Here is a 16551-nt window from a genome sequence, read left to right on the forward strand (position 1 = left end):
GAATAAACACAGCCCCGGTGCTGTTTGGGTAAAAATTCAATCAAAGCAAATATAAATATAAGCGTAAAGGCCAGCCAATGGAAGGAGTAGATATAAAATGAAAAGTAAGGTATGTATTTTGGTCGAAGAGCTCTGCCTGTTCCATGCCAGAATCAATCTGGTTGGGTCATTTTCTAGAATCCTGTTTGCAAATGATCCAATCAGAACAATTCAGTCAGTTATCCAGATTTTAAACAACGCAACAAACAAAAGCCAAATCCCTCAATTCTCTTTTTCATTTGGCTTATCCATATAAAACATTGCACATCTGACTGTGACTGGAGCAGCAGTGTAGGTAAGTGATGCCAGAAAAGGTGAAAAGACTTCTTGAAATGTCCAATTATGACATAATTTCAAGAAGAATGCATTTCATGAGATGGAATACAGAGTTCAGACCTACTTCACAAAGAAAGTTAATGGCTTGAGTTTGCCTCAAGTTGGTTCAAGATGTCAGAGGCAAACATGATATCACTTAAAATTCAAGGAGGAATTATGTATTTAACTCCATCTCTCACAAACCTTTTGGCAATCACATTCAACTGATATTCACATGCAATAATTATTGGTGCATGCGCGGCCTTAGGACAGCTTTATTCAGACATCGGAGTGAAGCCCAAGCTCAGTCAGAGAGCTGCTCATGGCTCTCACTTCCAGGTTGGAGAGATAAAATACTTTATTGTTAGATGCACACAGTGTGGTGGTCTGATTTTGTCACAAAGTGCTATGTATGGAAAGTAAGTCGGGCACCCGGACTACGCCCAACTTTGCCATCATTAAAACTACCGTAATTTACCAGTAACTCTTTAAAACATTGTGTATTATGTGTTCTGTCCGCTGTGGCCTTAAGTAGTTCTCAGTTCAAATGGAGTTGGACTATTTCACAGAATTTATAATTGGAGAAACAAAAGTCAAGTTGGCATTTTTGTACATACAGTCAGACTTACTCAACTCTGTTTCGTTAGCTAATGTTTATCCAGTTTAACTACATATCTTTACACACTTATAGCACGTATTTATCAGGGAAAACAGTCCATATTCAAGAGTAAATTTGATGGAACAAATCCCAAAAATCCGGCTTGTCCAAGTATGGTTACTTTGGCAACTTCAAAGCTTCTGGCTCTGACAATTTGCTGCATGTCCTTCTTCCTCTCATCTCCCCTGGTCTATTTCAACAATAAAACAAAACTACCAAATCTGTCATGTAACTAAATTGGGCAACGACATACCCCAGCTTTAAACCAGTTCTATAGTAAGATGCAAAGCTAACTGCAATGCGCTATACTTCTATTTACATCACAGATATGACACTATGATATACATTCCCTTTAGTACAGTTCTGCTGCACCTTTAACTCCATACCACAGCCACGGCCTTATCCTAGATTAGCCCTTTGCTTCACTGTTTACATATTAAGCTTAAAGCATGACGCCAAACAAAGGGAAGACTTTTCTGTCACTATGTGCCTTTTAAAACAGGAAATGAGGACGCGCTTTGGGCTTTTCGCAGGCCTGTGGTGAAGGTGTGCGCTCCCCGGGTTGGATGCTCCATCTAATCACACGGCAGAGATGGTGGGGGTGGGGCCGGCACACGCACAGAGCCCCCCACCTGTCTGACCTGATTACAACCAGGCCTGTACGACCAAAGGTGACACTGTGCTACTGACCGACCACAGCCAAAGAGTAACGAGTGGATTGATAACATCGGCTGATCTTCGATGAGTTAATCCCAGGGCCGGGTGCAGGGGGGGTCGAGGTAGAGGAGGTCCCTGGCTGTCACACTCTGCAGTTATGTAATATAGTGAACACAGAAAGCTGCAGGCCTGAGTGCACATCCTCCTATTCCCCTGGACCACTTGAAACCACCCCCTCCTTCCATTTATGCACTGGATGAGGCGAGAAACAGCAGCAGATTTTCCCAAAAAGACACAGAGTTCAGAAAGTGGCACTGGGTTTTGGATGGTGGATGTAGAAGAGAGGAATGCAAACGGGTAAACAACAGCAACAGGTGCATATTTCTGTCATTTGGCAGGACAAATGTTCCACAATGCATAAACATGAGATGGTACAAAGAATGACAAAGACAAAGTAGTAAACAAAGGCACACAAAAAAACCTAATAATTCATGTTATTGTTGGTTTACTATTACTACTGATGGGTTTCTGTTGCAATGCACAGCACAAGAATATTTTCAAGGACTATTTCTATGCTAAGGGCCCGTGCTTTATGGGTCCTTGAACACATCTACAGCCGGTTTCTGATGTTTAATAGAGCAGATGTACCTAAATAATTTACTTCAATATGTTACAATGCTACTCAATTTGACGGTAATTGTTGTCAAATTCAATGTGCATTTGCATTCATTCATTCATTGAGATTCCGTGACATCTGCCCATCATGTCAGAGTGGGATAACGGGCCTTACCTCTTCCAGCACGTTCACTGTGTTTCTGCAGCTGTGCATTCGAGTGGTGAAGCTGGAGGTGGTCGGGGAATTGTAATCCTCTGTTGTCTCCGAGAGAAACTCCGACACCGATATTTGATCCGGCATCCTGACGGAGAAAAGGCCCGCAGGAGGATTCGTGAGAAAAGGTTCAGGAAAGAGACAAAACCATGTACGTTTGGAATCGGGATCGAAGCCTGGAGGAGCGACGCGTCCGCTGCTTTTCGCAAAGGACAGGACGGTTTTCCTGCGAAAAACTACGGAGATGATTAAGACGCGCTGCGCTCCGGTGACTTCTCAAATGACTTCACTCTTCCCCCGGGGCCATGAAGAGGAGGGAATGAACGAGATATCCGCAGGCTGTGTCCCTTAGGCGAGGCTATTCTTTGGGTCTAAACGCGATGCATGTATAAATAGTGTCACTTAGCGTCGGACTAAAGCTCGGATGAAAAAGCAGCAGAAAGAATAGCGGATGCCCTCATTATGCTCTGCAGATGTTGAATACGCCGCTTTCGTCAAAACAGCCCGCAATGAGCAGCTTCGTGAGGGGATTGCCCAAGGTCCATGGCCCGCGGAGATAGTGTAGCTCAGCAGCGAGGTTAGGTTCGTCTTTCCTCGCTCCTACTTTGTGTTTTTTTACGCCAAACACCGCTGCAGACACAAGCTGCCACTGCACTCTCTCCTCGGCCGCGCTCTGCGCTTCTCCGCCACTGACGCACTGACGCACAGCACGGACAGAGGCCACTGCCGCCCCTTCAGAGTAAAAGACCACTACTCTTTTAGGTCATTGAATCTTTCTCTTTCTGCACAGCGGTTCAGTGATTAAAAGCTGTCAATCACACACATCCATGATGTAAACCAACAAAGCAATAATAATCAATAATAGGCGTGTATAGGAAATGTCAAATAGTATAGTCTATAATAGTCTATAGTGAATCTATGGGGATCATATTTTACAAATAGTTCAATTGTGTTGTTGTTGTTGTTGTTGTTCTTGTTTTTTGTACATCACATCATATTCAATATTGCTCAAAGGGTCTATGCTGGGATGAACGAGGTTTGCCCAACAACAATCATTTTGAAAAGAACGGTGTGTTTTCGGTGTCATTTCTGTGCACTTGTCAGACTCTCCCATCGCCTCTGCGCACGCGCACTGCAGACTGCAGAGAACACAAGCCTGTGGCTAAAACAAGCCTCATATAAAATGTGATATATTAAACACGATATACAAGAAGATATGGATGGTTTGATTGCAAATAGAAGACAACAGCCCAAATGTTCCAATGTGCTAAAAATATATATAAATTATAAATAAAATTAGATTACTAAGGGTGTGATTCAAACAACGTTTTAATATGCCTATTGTATATGTGTCTCCCTAAAAGACATAATTAAAAAAATCAAAAAAGTATTACCCGTTACTTCTGAAATCCTATTTCAAAGATAAATCCAAACAGAGCACGTCCTCTAGTGGCTAACAGCAGGCGGGCAATTATAAACGAAGAAAACGTTCCACAGTCTGTGCTTTTAGTGTGAAAAATAACATACGGAAGTCGTACATTTACGTTCCTGTCCTGTGTTAGCATTAGCTTTTAGCACTTTGGTCAAACTGTGACAGGGTGGTGCTGTTGAAAGGTCTTATTTTCTAGTATAACTCCTTAGAATAGAGTTGTTATTTAATAAAAGAAGGACCTATCAGAGAGGAAAGGTGATCAACACTCGCAGAGACCGACTGTCCACTTTGAGGGACCGCAGCAGCAGCCCGAGTGAATGGCCGAGGGCTCAGGCAAGTCACTATCATCACGACAAAATCATCCCAGAGAAGATAGTTCTACCAAAAATCATATTCGTATTATTAAATACACAACAACTAATTTTGCGCTATTCCAAGTTCCCGAGCACGTTTTATGAACGTGACGTTACGTGTTTATTACATTTAGCATACTGTTAGCTAACATGCAAAGCAATAAACTTTGAACCTACAAAGCCTGGCTGACGTTCGCAGTTTGGTTTGTTTTTATGCCGCTTACGGGGCGTTTTAGACAATGAGGTATTGTCAGATTTCTTCCTCGTTCTAACTGATGAGAACACTGTTTATGCTGTTTATACTTTTACTATACGACTTTCTTTGTATTTGTGATTTATTTTATTTTATCTGTTCCACCGCACTAATGCGAACAAAACAAGGTCGAAAGTAAATAGAATATGGTTGTGTCTATACAGTATATTGAGGTACACACTGTAATCTACATAAAATATAGACCAGTGCAGTGCTCTTAGGGTGAATTATAATTTTAATAATTTCCGAGTAAACTGTCCTATTAGAGACAGGTAGAGTTCCTTACCTTAGCACTACAAATATATAATATGTACATTTAAGGCCTATAATCTATGAATTTTCTGAGCTGGTTTTTAAATATATTTCTAATAGAATATTGACCATCCTACAATCTCAAGATTGTAATATGGGACACACCATTATGGTCCTTTCAGTCCCAAATTATAATTTTTATCACTTTTCTCATTGCAGACCCATCTGATATCAATCTACATGGAGTTTCAAATCCCAAACAACATCAGCAAAAGCCAAAGAGAGCACGGCCCAGACATCACAATTACAGAAGCTTAAATCAGGACTACTATGGGTCCTCTCCACTACAGGAACAGTTCTATCAGGGCCTCAATCAACCCTTTAGACAAAACAGTAGTTCCAATTATGGAGAGCGACACTATCCTTCTTTTCCAGTAGAAGATGGTGGTAGACGCGGAGGCAGAGGGCGAGGTAGAAGAGATGGGAATTGGCAAAGACCAGTGAGTGATTCCGGATCATATCGTAGCTACAGACCTGCTGGATATTCATCAAATGAATTGGAAGCTTCGAACTGGAGGGGAGACGATGTAGGACGAAGTAGTAATGAAAACCACAATGTCCATGCTAAACGTCCAAGAAATTACAACCAGGAGCAAAGGAGAGGAGAACCCTATAGCGAACGCACTCACTCAAATGTCACTACACCGGAGTACACGAACCAAGATGATCCTTTTCCAAGCAAGGGAAGTTCACAGAAGGGTAAAGCTGAACCCCTCCTCTCTAATGACCATCAATCAAAACCTTCAGAGACAAAGCGCAGACAGGGACCTATCAAACCGCCCAAAGCAGCGTCTCACGAAGAAGCAGGCTCAGAGAGAGGAACCACTAGCAACGCTGACGCGGAAACAAGCAGACCGACCCAAAAGCCCTCATACAAAGGAGGAAGAGATGTGGAGCGACAGTCTGCTCCTCAGGGCCGAGGGCAGAGACGGCCTCCCCACCAGAACCAAAGGCCTGGGCAGAGGAGCCGAGATAGGCTGCCAGAGAGCAAAGAGACGCAGACAGGTCAGACTCACTAGAATAAATACTGGTACTTTTCTGAGATGTAAAACATTTCTGATAGATGATTGGATCACTTTATAATTTTAATCAAGATACTGTTCATAAACATGTTTGGCAACAACTTTTGAAACCTTGGAGTATTAACTGATAGAATGAGACAGTATTTCAGAAAAAAGCTTATAAACTAAAGTGTAAGTTTTTATTTTATTCAACACAGTGGCTCATGAATATTTTGTTCACTCTAAAGGCAATTTGATTTAAAAAAAAAATGGTTGTAAATAATGCTTCTCACTTTTTAGTAAACTATTTGTGGTTATATTTTGCAGGGTGTTTGATTGAACAGCTGTCCGAGGAGAAGTATGAGTGCATGGTGTGCTGTGACATTATCAGGCTCATGGCTCCAGTGTGGAGCTGCCAGAGCTGCTATCACGTCTTCCATTTGAACTGTATCAAGAAATGGGCACGATCCCCAGCTTCCCAGGCTGATGGTACGTCTGTGCTGACAATGAGTGCGAGGCATTTTACTCTTTGTAACTAACATTTTCATCTTGTTTTTCAGATTCGGCCGAAGGTTGGCGCTGTCCTGCCTGCCAGAATGTCACTCTCAAACAGCCCTCTGCCTACACCTGCTTCTGTGGTACATAACGATTCTAATTCTCTATGTAATTAGTGCATCACAAAATAGAACAAAAATAGTCATCAACTACTTTTTTCCAGGTAAAGTGACAAATCCAGAGTGGCAGCGCTGTGAGATTCCCCACAGCTGTGGTGACATGTGTGGGAAGAAAAGGAGCGGGGAGGACTGCAGGCATCCATGTAACATGTGAGTGCTTCAAATCAAAACATCCAGACTATTTGCATGAAAAGGCCACTTTGGAACACATCACACACTCCTTCTCTTGAAATAATGTATTTATTCGCGTTGATATGCTCAAGGCAGTCAAGATATTCTGTGTTTGTTGCTCAGACGGTTTCCTCTCTTTTAGCTTGTGTCATCCTGGCCCTTGTCCTCAGTGTCCTGCTTCTGTAACTAAATCCTGCATCTGTGGAAAGACCAGGTATTTAGAGTATTCTTGGTGCACTCTTACAGTGATGTTTGAAACACTGGCACCATAATATTCTCCTTTGCAGTCGTCCTGTGCGCTGTGGCCAAGCCTCTGTGCTCCGCTGTGACAGTGTATGTGCTTCAGTGCTCAACTGTGGGAAACACAGCTGTGCCCAGGTCTGCCACAGCGGGGCATGTGAGCCCTGCCAGATACAAGTGGACCAAGGTACTCTGTCCACTACTGTAAGTTCAGATCATTGGTTTATACAGTGACACAAATGTCATGATTTTTCTTGTAGTTTGCTACTGTGGAGTTGGCACTCGCAAAGTCTTGTGTGGCACAGACAAAGATGGATTTGATGGTACAGGACATTTCTCATGTCAAAATTTATGCACAAAGTAAGTCAAAGTCTACTTTTGACAATGACAACACAGAGAATCGATATCACATACTAAGTGAGTTTCTGCTTTGAGGATGTTGGATTGCAAGACCCATGGCTGCCAGCAGGTGTGCCACCGTGGGCCGTGCGAGTCCTGCCCGCTCTCTCCCAGCCGAGTCAAGTCATGTCCCTGCGGTCAGACACCACTGAGTAAGCTGTTAGAGTTTGGCTACTCAGAACGAAAGAGCTGCATTGATCCAATCCCGTCCTGTGGAAAAACGTGCAACAAGCCTTTGCCCTGTGGTTCCAATGGTGAGACGTCTTCTACCACATCCATCAATAAAGTATCAGACATTTCTTTCTGCCATCAGCCTGCTACTTACATAGAATACACTATCCTCAGATATGATCCATTTGTGTGAAAAGCTGTGCCATGAAGGAAGCTGTGGACCTTGCTCTTTGACTTCCTCTGTTAGATGCCGATGTGGGGCCAAATTCAAGGTACAAAAAAATAACTAACTAATAACATACACAATATATATTTTTAGTTTTTGTTTTGTTTTTTTACAAATATAATCCTTTCAACATTTAGGAGGTCCCATGTGCAACAATATTCAAAGAAGGTAAGAGTACATGAGATTGCTGGCTCTTTACACACTGGTATTTGATGTTGTTCACTTTGAATTGCAGAGCAGCTCGTGTTCACCTGTGAGAAGCGCTGCAACAAGAAGCGCTCCTGTGGTCGACATAAGTGTGGAGAACTTTGCTGTGTGGTGGGTGTGGTCTTTTTAATCCCATAATGCACGCATTCTGAGTTCATTAGGTCATGTTTATATTGGGCCTGGGCTTCTTTTTTCTTCCCAGGCTTTTGAGCACAAGTGCCCCTTGATTTGTGGTTACAAACTGAACTGTGGCCTCCATCGCTGCCAGGAGCCCTGTCACCGTGGAAACTGTGAACCCTGCTGGCAGTCCAGTGAGATTGTATACCATATACTGATTGAGTTCTTCAACTTGTAGAAACACACTTAAGTTACATGTGTATTTACACGTTTAGGTTTTGATGAACTGACCTGCCATTGTGGGGTCACTGTTCTGTATCCTCCGATTCCATGTGGCACAAAGCCTCCAGAATGTAAGAACACTTGCACCCGAAGACATGACTGTGAACATCCAGGTGAGACAAGCCCAAACCCCAGTGTGTCATAACCTTGTAGCTTACTAAATATATTCATTTCTGTGTTAATTATTAGTATTTCACAACTGCCACAGTGAAGAGAAGTGTCCTCCTTGTACATACCTGACTCAGAAATGGTGTATGGGAAATCATGAGGTAACTACAACTAATCACTTAAAGCATGCATCTTCCTTGCCATTCAAATTGCCTATATCTTTTTTAAATTATCCTTAGCAACGTAGCAACATTCCATGCCACCTCCAAGACATTTCCTGTGGCCTGATGTGTAACAAAGAGCTGCTCTGTGAAATGCACCACTGTCGGCGTATTTGCCATCGTGGCGAGTGCTTGGCTGAAGGCATGTGCCAGCAGCCCTGTGCGCGCCCTCGCTCGGACTGTGGCCACCCATGTGCTGCTCCCTGCCATAAAGGAAGCAGCTGCCCACGAAGCACCTGCACTGCCAAGGTACTGGCCGGCCACCACAGCTGTGCCCCAGGCCAACAGTAATAACCTGCACATTAAAACAGATGTTACACACCAGCTCAGATCTGTGGGAGGCATGGGAATATTTTCCATCTGTAGTTGTCTTTAACGTCATCAGTTATTCATGAAGTAAACCGTTTCTAAAGGGTGGGGGAGAATAAATCTCTGTGATTTTACAGAATGTTTTGTTAAATATTCCAGATGCTCACACAATCTGACTCTGGGGAAGAACCAGATGTTGATGACTGTATTTTAACAGTGTTTGGACAGAATTTTAAAAATTGCAAATACAGATACAGTATAACAAGTGTGAACTTCAAATGCTGTTCCACCTGTGCCAGGTGTCTCTGAAGTGTGACTGTGGCAGAAGAAAAGAAACTGTCGCGTGTACAGAGGCAGCCAGTTCATATCAGAGGTCAGTGGGACTTTGAATGGAGAGAGCTCTGTCTCTGTTATAATCTGACATTCAGTGCTTTTCTTTCACTAGATATGCAGCCATTGCTGTGGCCAGTAAGCTCTCTGACATGCAGCTTGGGGAGTCTATGGACATGGGGCCATTACTCACTAAGAAAGAGATGAAGCAAACAAAGTATGTTTTGAGCAGTTATGGTCAATGCTTTACCCTTTTAAAATATATATGTATATTTATATTCTGACCATTGTTATTTGAATGTCTTGTTTTAGGCTTGAATGTGATGAAGAATGTGCAACACTGGAGAGAAACCGGCGCTTGGCAGAAGCGTTACAGATTGACCCCTCTTCAGACCCTTTTAATGTGCGCTCCACCTCAGTGTACAGCGACAGCCTCAAAGATGACGCCAGGTCTGCAGCTTGGATCGATTGGATCATTATATTCCAAATCACATTACACTTACACTCGACTTGTTTCCTTTTAGAAAAGATCTAAACTTTGTCACAAAAGTTGAAGATGAAATTAAGAACTTGATTGAGATAACTAATAAGGTAAGTCACTTACTCACTGAACTGCTAGGTTTATGAAAGAAACAATATTGTAATCAGTGCTCCCCCTGCTGGCTGTCTACAAAGCCTGCAATGGACAAATCAAATATTTTGTTTGTGGTTTCAAGTTCATTCAGCTTCATTTTCAATGGCCCACAACACATTTTAAGTGTCACTTGTCCTTGTTCATACGGTTGACCCGTTATGCGGACATGCTACAGAATATAGCACTATCTATTCTTGTATGTTCTGACCTAGTTTTTGTATGTTTAGCTATTTTTGAGCGTAGCCAACTCTCCAGTGAACCGCTACAACCAAGCCATTTGTGTGAGCGTGTAGTTTTGTAGTTTTCAAAAGGGAGAACAAAATATCTTCTCTGACTATACTTAAGGCAGACTTTATTTATAGGAGTCTATATTTTTGTATTTGTTGTTGAGGCTTGAGGGCTTTGTCAAGGTCAAGTACAGTTTGGATTTCTAAAATGGAATAATAGAGTTGCCAACTGTTAATAAGCTGAGCAGTTTTGACAGTATAGCTAAACCTTAGGCAGATGTTTCCTCTTGTTTAGTTGTTATCAATATAAATTAGTTTTTCTTTGTTTTTATCTCCAGGGAAAAACGGCCAAAAGAACCTACACCTTTCAGCCAATGAACAGAGACCACCGTCGTGTCATCCATGAGCTGGCAGAGGTGTACAAACTGGAGAGCATCAGCCTCGACAGCGAGCCCAAACGCAGCGTCAGTGTCACGGCTCAAAAGTAAGACTAACGAGATTCTCTGTTACATTCGTATTAAACATAACTGCTAATTGAAAGCGTTTGAAATTGACCTGTACTTTAGGGGCGTGGCTGCGTGTCCAGCCTCATCCCTGTCATCAATAATCAAACGAGAGAGCGCGGCCAGAGCTCCGCCTCCTATAGCTCACATCAAACAGCACACCAGCACGTAAGTTTTGTACTTCAGTGTAAAAAATGCATATTCATCATGTTATATCATCTAAAACCTGATATTTCTGTTACTTTTAGGCCTGTTGGTGGAGTTGCCTTTTCCAAGATGGTTAGAGAAGAACCTGTGATTGATTATTTTGATGTCCAAGACTAATTAAGACAAATTTGGGAAAACATCAGTTTTAACATCACAAGCATTCACAAAAAGTATATAATAAAAATATAATAAAATCATTGCTTATTTTTCCCTTTAGCCTCCTTGTGTTTTAATGTCTCATATTAAAATCATCAGAGTATTGGACTATTCTAGTAAAATTATCAAATTTAATGAGCAATTAATTCTGAACTGGAGCGTGTCAAAAATAAAACTTAAAGCAGTTTGTAAAATGGTATTGTACAAAGACACAACTGGTAAGAGACAAAGGCTTTGTACAAAAAGAACGGACACTCTGGTACCACTTTATAATATCTACACCTGTGGTGCAGTGGTTAGTGCTCTCATCACAGCAAGATGGTTTGCCTTATTGTCTATTAAAACGTGCTCAATAAGCTCCTCCCTCTAGGTAGAAAGATATTCTTGATCTCATTGGGACTTTCCTGGGGGAATAAAGGTCAATAAATAATTAGCCTCAACAAAGCATGAACAAAGACTTCATTCATAATGACCAAATAACTATAAGTATTTTATTACACTTTTCCAGTGAAATAAATGCATCCACAATGAAAAAACATGGTTTTATTAATGTCTATTTTTCCACATTATGGCATGCAGGTGACATACCACCTCCAGAATGTAACATCCTGTTGTTTTTGACGTTAGGAGTTATGATATTAAAATAGTAGTTACTAAGCCTGACTCTTTAGTTTAATATCTATGAAGCCTTTCTGCATGCTTTATAGAGGATATTAAATGTGTAGTTTTTATAAAGTGGTACCAAAAGTTAGATTTGTCCATGGAAAAGACCATAAAGTGAACCGTTTTCTAGTGCATATTTTATTAATAAGGGGTTGAGTCCTAAATCCTCTTGTAGGGGATCAGGTGGTGCGCCTGTGCTGTATAGACTCCGTCCGCAGCACAAAATATCCACAACACTTCTCTTTGTGTGACTTGATAACAGAGCTTTGAGTTGCCCAGCGCGGTTTTCCTCGCAAACCCTCCATCGGACAGTGTCTCTCTCTTCTCTCGTCTCTCAGTGAGGGGATAATTTGATGACACTCCCTTTCTCTGCCTCTGTAATTTGCTCGCGGAGCAGAGCCGGACCGCGCCTGCGCCGCCGCTTCCCTTTTCCCCAACAAGCTTTTCACCAATCGTGGCCGCGGCTCCATCCCCGGCTCGGCGGTCCCACAGGCCACAGCAGCACCTCCAGGCACCTCCAGCAGCGCCCGCCGCCGCCGCCGCCGCCGCCGCCGCCGCCGCCGCCGCCGCGCACCAGCAGCGCCAGTAAAGTCCTCCCGTCCGCCCGCTTAATGGGGCAGTGAGACGCGCACGCACCGACGCCGCTGTCTGGAGCTGGAAGCCGCGAGGGAAGTTGTGAAGAACGGGGACTGAGCTGAACCGAGCCGCGCCAGGCAGGACCCAGCACCGCGCCACATTTGACTCCCGCCGCTGCCCGACGACCCAGCGAAACGACGCATAGTGATGGAGAGGAAGGTATGGCAGCTTCTTTTCTTTTTTCCTTTTTTATATTTTATGTTATGAGCACGTTTTTATTTCAGGCACACATCGCCACTGCGCTGCCTGCTGTGCGCATCCACCATTTCCAACTATTCTTTATTCTGTAGACAGCGGGATTAGTGCGCACTGGAGGAGTTTTTTTTTTTTTTTTTTTGTCTGTTCGATTTAAAAACCTATTGCATATTTTATTATATTTTATGAAAGCAGCGTCCAGGTTGTGTTGTTTGTTGTGCGCAATGCCGGAGCAGGTATACTAAAAAAAGAGAAAAGGTTGTGCTCGGGAGTATTTTAGGGCACTGCTGGCCACTGTATCCCCGCATCAGCTCCAAACACAACGCGGCGCACTGACTGTAGTTCATGTAGGTTGTTTTCCCCTCCTCGACCACCACCGTAAAGCTTCTCCTGGAACATTTCTCTTGCTGTATTGGTGTGTCTTTCCCCGGGCCGGTGCATGCAGACACCAGCGCGGCTTGTTAACCTTGGCTGGTGTGGGAAGCAGACACTTGAGGAGTAATGGAGAGGATGCTAAGGCCGTGAGAGTGCACCAAGTAGCTTTGGGTTCACCCTCTCTCCCTCCTTTTCCCTCCCTCACTCCCTCCTTTTCCCTCTCCCTTTTTGGATCCAACAGTCCAGTGCCATTGTGGGTCCTGCGTTCAGTGGCTCCTTCTGCTTCAGACAGGAAAAGTTTAGTTTCACTGCCTTTTGCGTGCAGCCTGTAGAATAAAGGTAGATCTGTACTTTTTAAATGCTGATATAAATGGGGAAATATGGAGTTTCCACTATGGCTGCGTGATTTGGGGCGATTGGATACTGTTGGATAGAGATTCTGCTTGAAAAGCATTGACAAAAAGACAATGCAATTGGTCTATATCAGGCATGTCCAAACTAGGGCCCGGGGGCCAAATGCGGCCCTCTGACCAATTTTTGTTGGCCCTCCAGCTTCCGGCTATGTTGGCCCAAACAACAAAAAGTAGTACTTTTTACTGTGAAATTGGGAAAATTCAGGCATATTGATGTTATACTGACCTAATATTAATGTTCTACTATCTATTTAAAGGCGTGGAGGATCATCGCAATGACATCAAATGCAAAATTTTGAATGATTCACTTTGTCTTTCAACAAATTTGACATTGTCAAGTTGTTTGTGGCCCTCTGCCCCGTTTAAGTTTCAAAATGTGGCCCTTGGTGAAAAAAGTTTGGACACCCCTGGTCTATATGAACTGACAAACTGATGAAAGAGTCACATCAGAACATGTTTGCACAGATCTAAGCTGTTTTTTATGCAGAACAACACAGGATATGCTGTTGTTTGTGGAGGAAATTATGGTTACTTAAAAAAATCTGATTGGATTCCACTTACTTTAATCTTCTGCAACTTGGCTTTTGGTGTTATCAAATTGCATCTTGCATTTGGGTCAAGCTTGCATTAGGATAAGGAATGCACGCGAAACATAAGCTTAATTATTTTTGAAAATATGTTGCAGATAAGAAAACTCCAATAAAAATATCTGCAAAGTTCGTTTTTTTTTTATTAGCGCCTTTAATGGTGAGCAGCTGGCACCTCAGGGACTACTTCACTCTGTGCCATAGTGAGTTGGCAGCACGGCTCTACATTCAAACCGGTGCAGGCTTTTCACTTTTGTGGTCCACTTTGTTATTTCTGCTAAAGCTGTTGACATTTTTCCAGCCAAGAACCTTGAGTCGGTTAAGCCTGGCTTTGGATCCTCGGCGGTGGAGGTGGTTTTCCGTAAATTGATGCAAATTGAAGTTGTCATTCCGTTCATTTTTCCACCCTAAGATCGTGTATGTTTATTTCCACGCCGTGCAAATGTTCCACCTACCATTCTCCTTCCATTAAGTCTGCAAGAATCAAACCGGCCAATTCAGTGGAGATTATTGACACAAATGCATCTTCTCTCTACAATATACTTAAAAGTCGATCAGACGTTGCTATTTAAGGCAAACCGATGTCAATCAAACTTTCTCTGGTCCGCACATTTTTCGCTTCCCCAACTGTAACGGGTCGCCCAATTAAAGTTCCCAGGCTTTTGTGTTTCGCGTTATAAGCGGGGATAAATGGACAATGGAGAACTTCCTTTTTCAGACGGTGAGGAATGTGCTGCCTCAATACCGGTTTGTTAAATCCCAAATGAGCCAAACGTTGAGGTAAAAGTACGCATTTTGCCGCAGACTACAATTAGAAAGACTATTTTTTTACAATATGAGCGAGAATACAGACTTGCAAATGTGACAAAAATGCTACACGTTCTGCACTGATCTGTAATTATCTGTAGCAATAGCTGTTTTCGCCCCAGACATTTTGATATTTTTCTAACCTCACATGGATTTCCTGTCTCTCCACATAGCGTGTCTGGGAGGGCATCGGACATGAAACCTATGCCACATCAATCACTATGAGAAATACTTCAAGTGAATCACATCGTTCGCCGCGGTGACCGAAGAAGAGAACGTTTGCGTAGCTTTTAAAAATGTTCGGCGGGGACGATGGACGGTTTAAACGCCGCTGTCGTTTCGCCATATCTTTACAGCCTCGATTTTAAAGGTAAAATCTGATTTCGCTCGCCGTCCGTGAACACGTTTCTCACTCACACTGGCCGTGCTTGCGCTTGTGGCTGTGTCATTTCCGGATTATAGATTTTTTTTCCCCCCACTTTTCAAATGGAGCTCTTTGTAACCTAATTACACAGACCGAGCTCATGTCCTGCCTAAAGCCAACCATTATATTGTTTTTTAATCACAGCTATCCGACCCAAAGCTCTGCATATTTCTCCCGTTTATAACCATCTAATACAGTTTGGCACACTATAAGACCCATATAGATGTAAGCGTCCCATACTTCGGTACACAGCCCTCTGCAGTAGAACTCGGTACACACACTTAATCTTTCGCTAGCAAATAAATGTTCCGACCTTTTCCGCGGCGCACAATTAATTATTCACAACAGGTGCACAGTTGTGAAAGGGCCGCGAGGAGCAACGCTTTCTCCACGCTGCATATACAGTATAAGGAGTGTAGACATAAACAAGGCTTGACAACTTTTAGGGTCACTGTCCAATCTTGTCTTAAGGTTACTTGGCAATCGCTGTTTTCACTAACCACGAAAAGAAAAGGAAAATCCGGGTTTGTTTAGCATCTAACGCATTGACCTATGCAAATCGGCTTTTTACATATGCATGAACTCCTAAATTGTAGAATGGGTAAGTACCGTATTTTCCACACTATAAGGCTCACTGTCAATGAATGGTCTATTTTCGATCATTTTTCACATATAAGGCGCACTCGATTATAAGGCGCATTAAGCGAAATAAAAACGTGTACTACACAAAATCGCTTCGAGGTCAGTAAGCACAACCAGAATTAATCCATATATAAGAGCACTGGATTAAAATGTGCACTGTATAGGCTTTTAAATGCGCCTTTATAGTGCGGAAAATACGGTAAAACAACATATTTTTAGGCCAATAAGCTAAACGTGTTATCTAAACACCCAAAAGGTTTAGTCAGAGTAAAGCATTTGGCCAACTGCACATCCAAACCTGAAGCACAGGCCGATATTTAGTTTAGGTCCAGCAGCTGAAGAATACATCCTGAAGAATACACCTCAAGACTTAAGTATGAAGACACAGCACAAAACGTCAATACATAGCGCTTTCGGGTTTATCGGCTGATTTTTCTGGATTCTAAACAATCGGTATCAGCATTTGACATAAACAAAAACATATGGGTCGATCTCTAGTCTAAATGTCCTTTTAAACACCTGTGGTATTGATTGATACTGCAGTACTTAGTGAGGTTGTAATATGTAAAAGGTTTGGCCTTTTCATGATAAACCTGCAACATAACATTTCCATATGTCTTTATAAACCGCAATGCATCATTTCCTATAATGGCCTCGCTTTTGTTTATGTAAGACCTGAGAACTGCCTGTGAAGAGGTTCAAAACACTGCGTGGGATTCAGTGTATTACAGGCGACACATTTTATTCCTATTATACCACACACAACATTTATGACATT

The 16551-nt window shown here is 42.6% G+C and overlaps 3 protein-coding genes across 7 annotated transcripts in view; 2 read left to right on the forward strand and 1 right to left on the reverse strand.

Annotated features, from left to right (window-relative positions):
- The window catches only part of asap1b (ArfGAP with SH3 domain, ankyrin repeat and PH domain 1b), a 53859-nt gene extending 50670 nt beyond the window's left edge, over window positions 1-3189 (reverse strand). For 3 of the 4 annotated variants that reach the window (XM_072451046.1, XM_072451043.1, XM_072451045.1), the window contains exon 1: window positions 2460-3188. In XM_072451046.1, coding sequence (XP_072307147.1) covers window positions 2460-2585 — 126 coding nt within the window. In that variant the 5' untranslated portion in view covers window positions 2586-3188. Of the gene's footprint in view, window positions 1-2459 lie in introns of all 4 variants that reach the window. The other variant, XM_072451042.1, reaches the window with a different exon arrangement.
- Window positions 3190-4031: 842 nt separating this feature from the next.
- nfx1 (nuclear transcription factor, X-box binding 1) lies at window positions 4032-11032 on the forward strand. Its single transcript, XM_072451041.1, has 23 exons — window positions 4032-4263; window positions 5008-5853; window positions 6177-6338; window positions 6410-6487; window positions 6568-6673; window positions 6837-6908; window positions 6982-7121; window positions 7195-7294; window positions 7370-7587; window positions 7679-7776; window positions 7868-7898; window positions 7966-8048; window positions 8140-8248; window positions 8330-8449; window positions 8526-8605; window positions 8684-8914; window positions 9274-9347; window positions 9420-9521; window positions 9617-9754; window positions 9829-9895; window positions 10504-10649; window positions 10732-10836; window positions 10917-11032. The coding sequence occupies exons 1-23, from the start codon at window positions 4248-4250 to the stop codon at window positions 10990-10992; spliced, it is 3198 nt and encodes a 1065-aa protein (XP_072307142.1). The 5' UTR covers window positions 4032-4247; the 3' UTR covers window positions 10993-11032.
- Window positions 11033-12270: 1238 nt separating this feature from the next.
- Window positions 12271-16551, forward strand: part of smarcd3b (SWI/SNF related BAF chromatin remodeling complex subunit D3b) — a 36288-nt gene continuing 32007 nt past the window's right edge. The window contains exon 1 of one of the 2 annotated variants that reach the window (XM_072451049.1): window positions 12271-12489. In XM_072451049.1, coding sequence (XP_072307150.1) covers window positions 12478-12489 — 12 coding nt within the window. In that variant the 5' untranslated portion in view covers window positions 12271-12477. The remainder of the gene's footprint in view (window positions 12490-16551) is intronic. The other variant, XM_072451052.1, reaches the window with a different exon arrangement.

This window comes from Eucyclogobius newberryi, unplaced genomic scaffold (assembly GCF_026437365.1).
Source record: "Eucyclogobius newberryi isolate DKJ021-1_F unplaced genomic scaffold, fEucNew1.0.hap1 SCAF_18, whole genome shotgun sequence".
Classification (NCBI taxonomy): domain Eukaryota; kingdom Metazoa; phylum Chordata; class Actinopteri; order Gobiiformes; family Gobiidae; genus Eucyclogobius; species Eucyclogobius newberryi.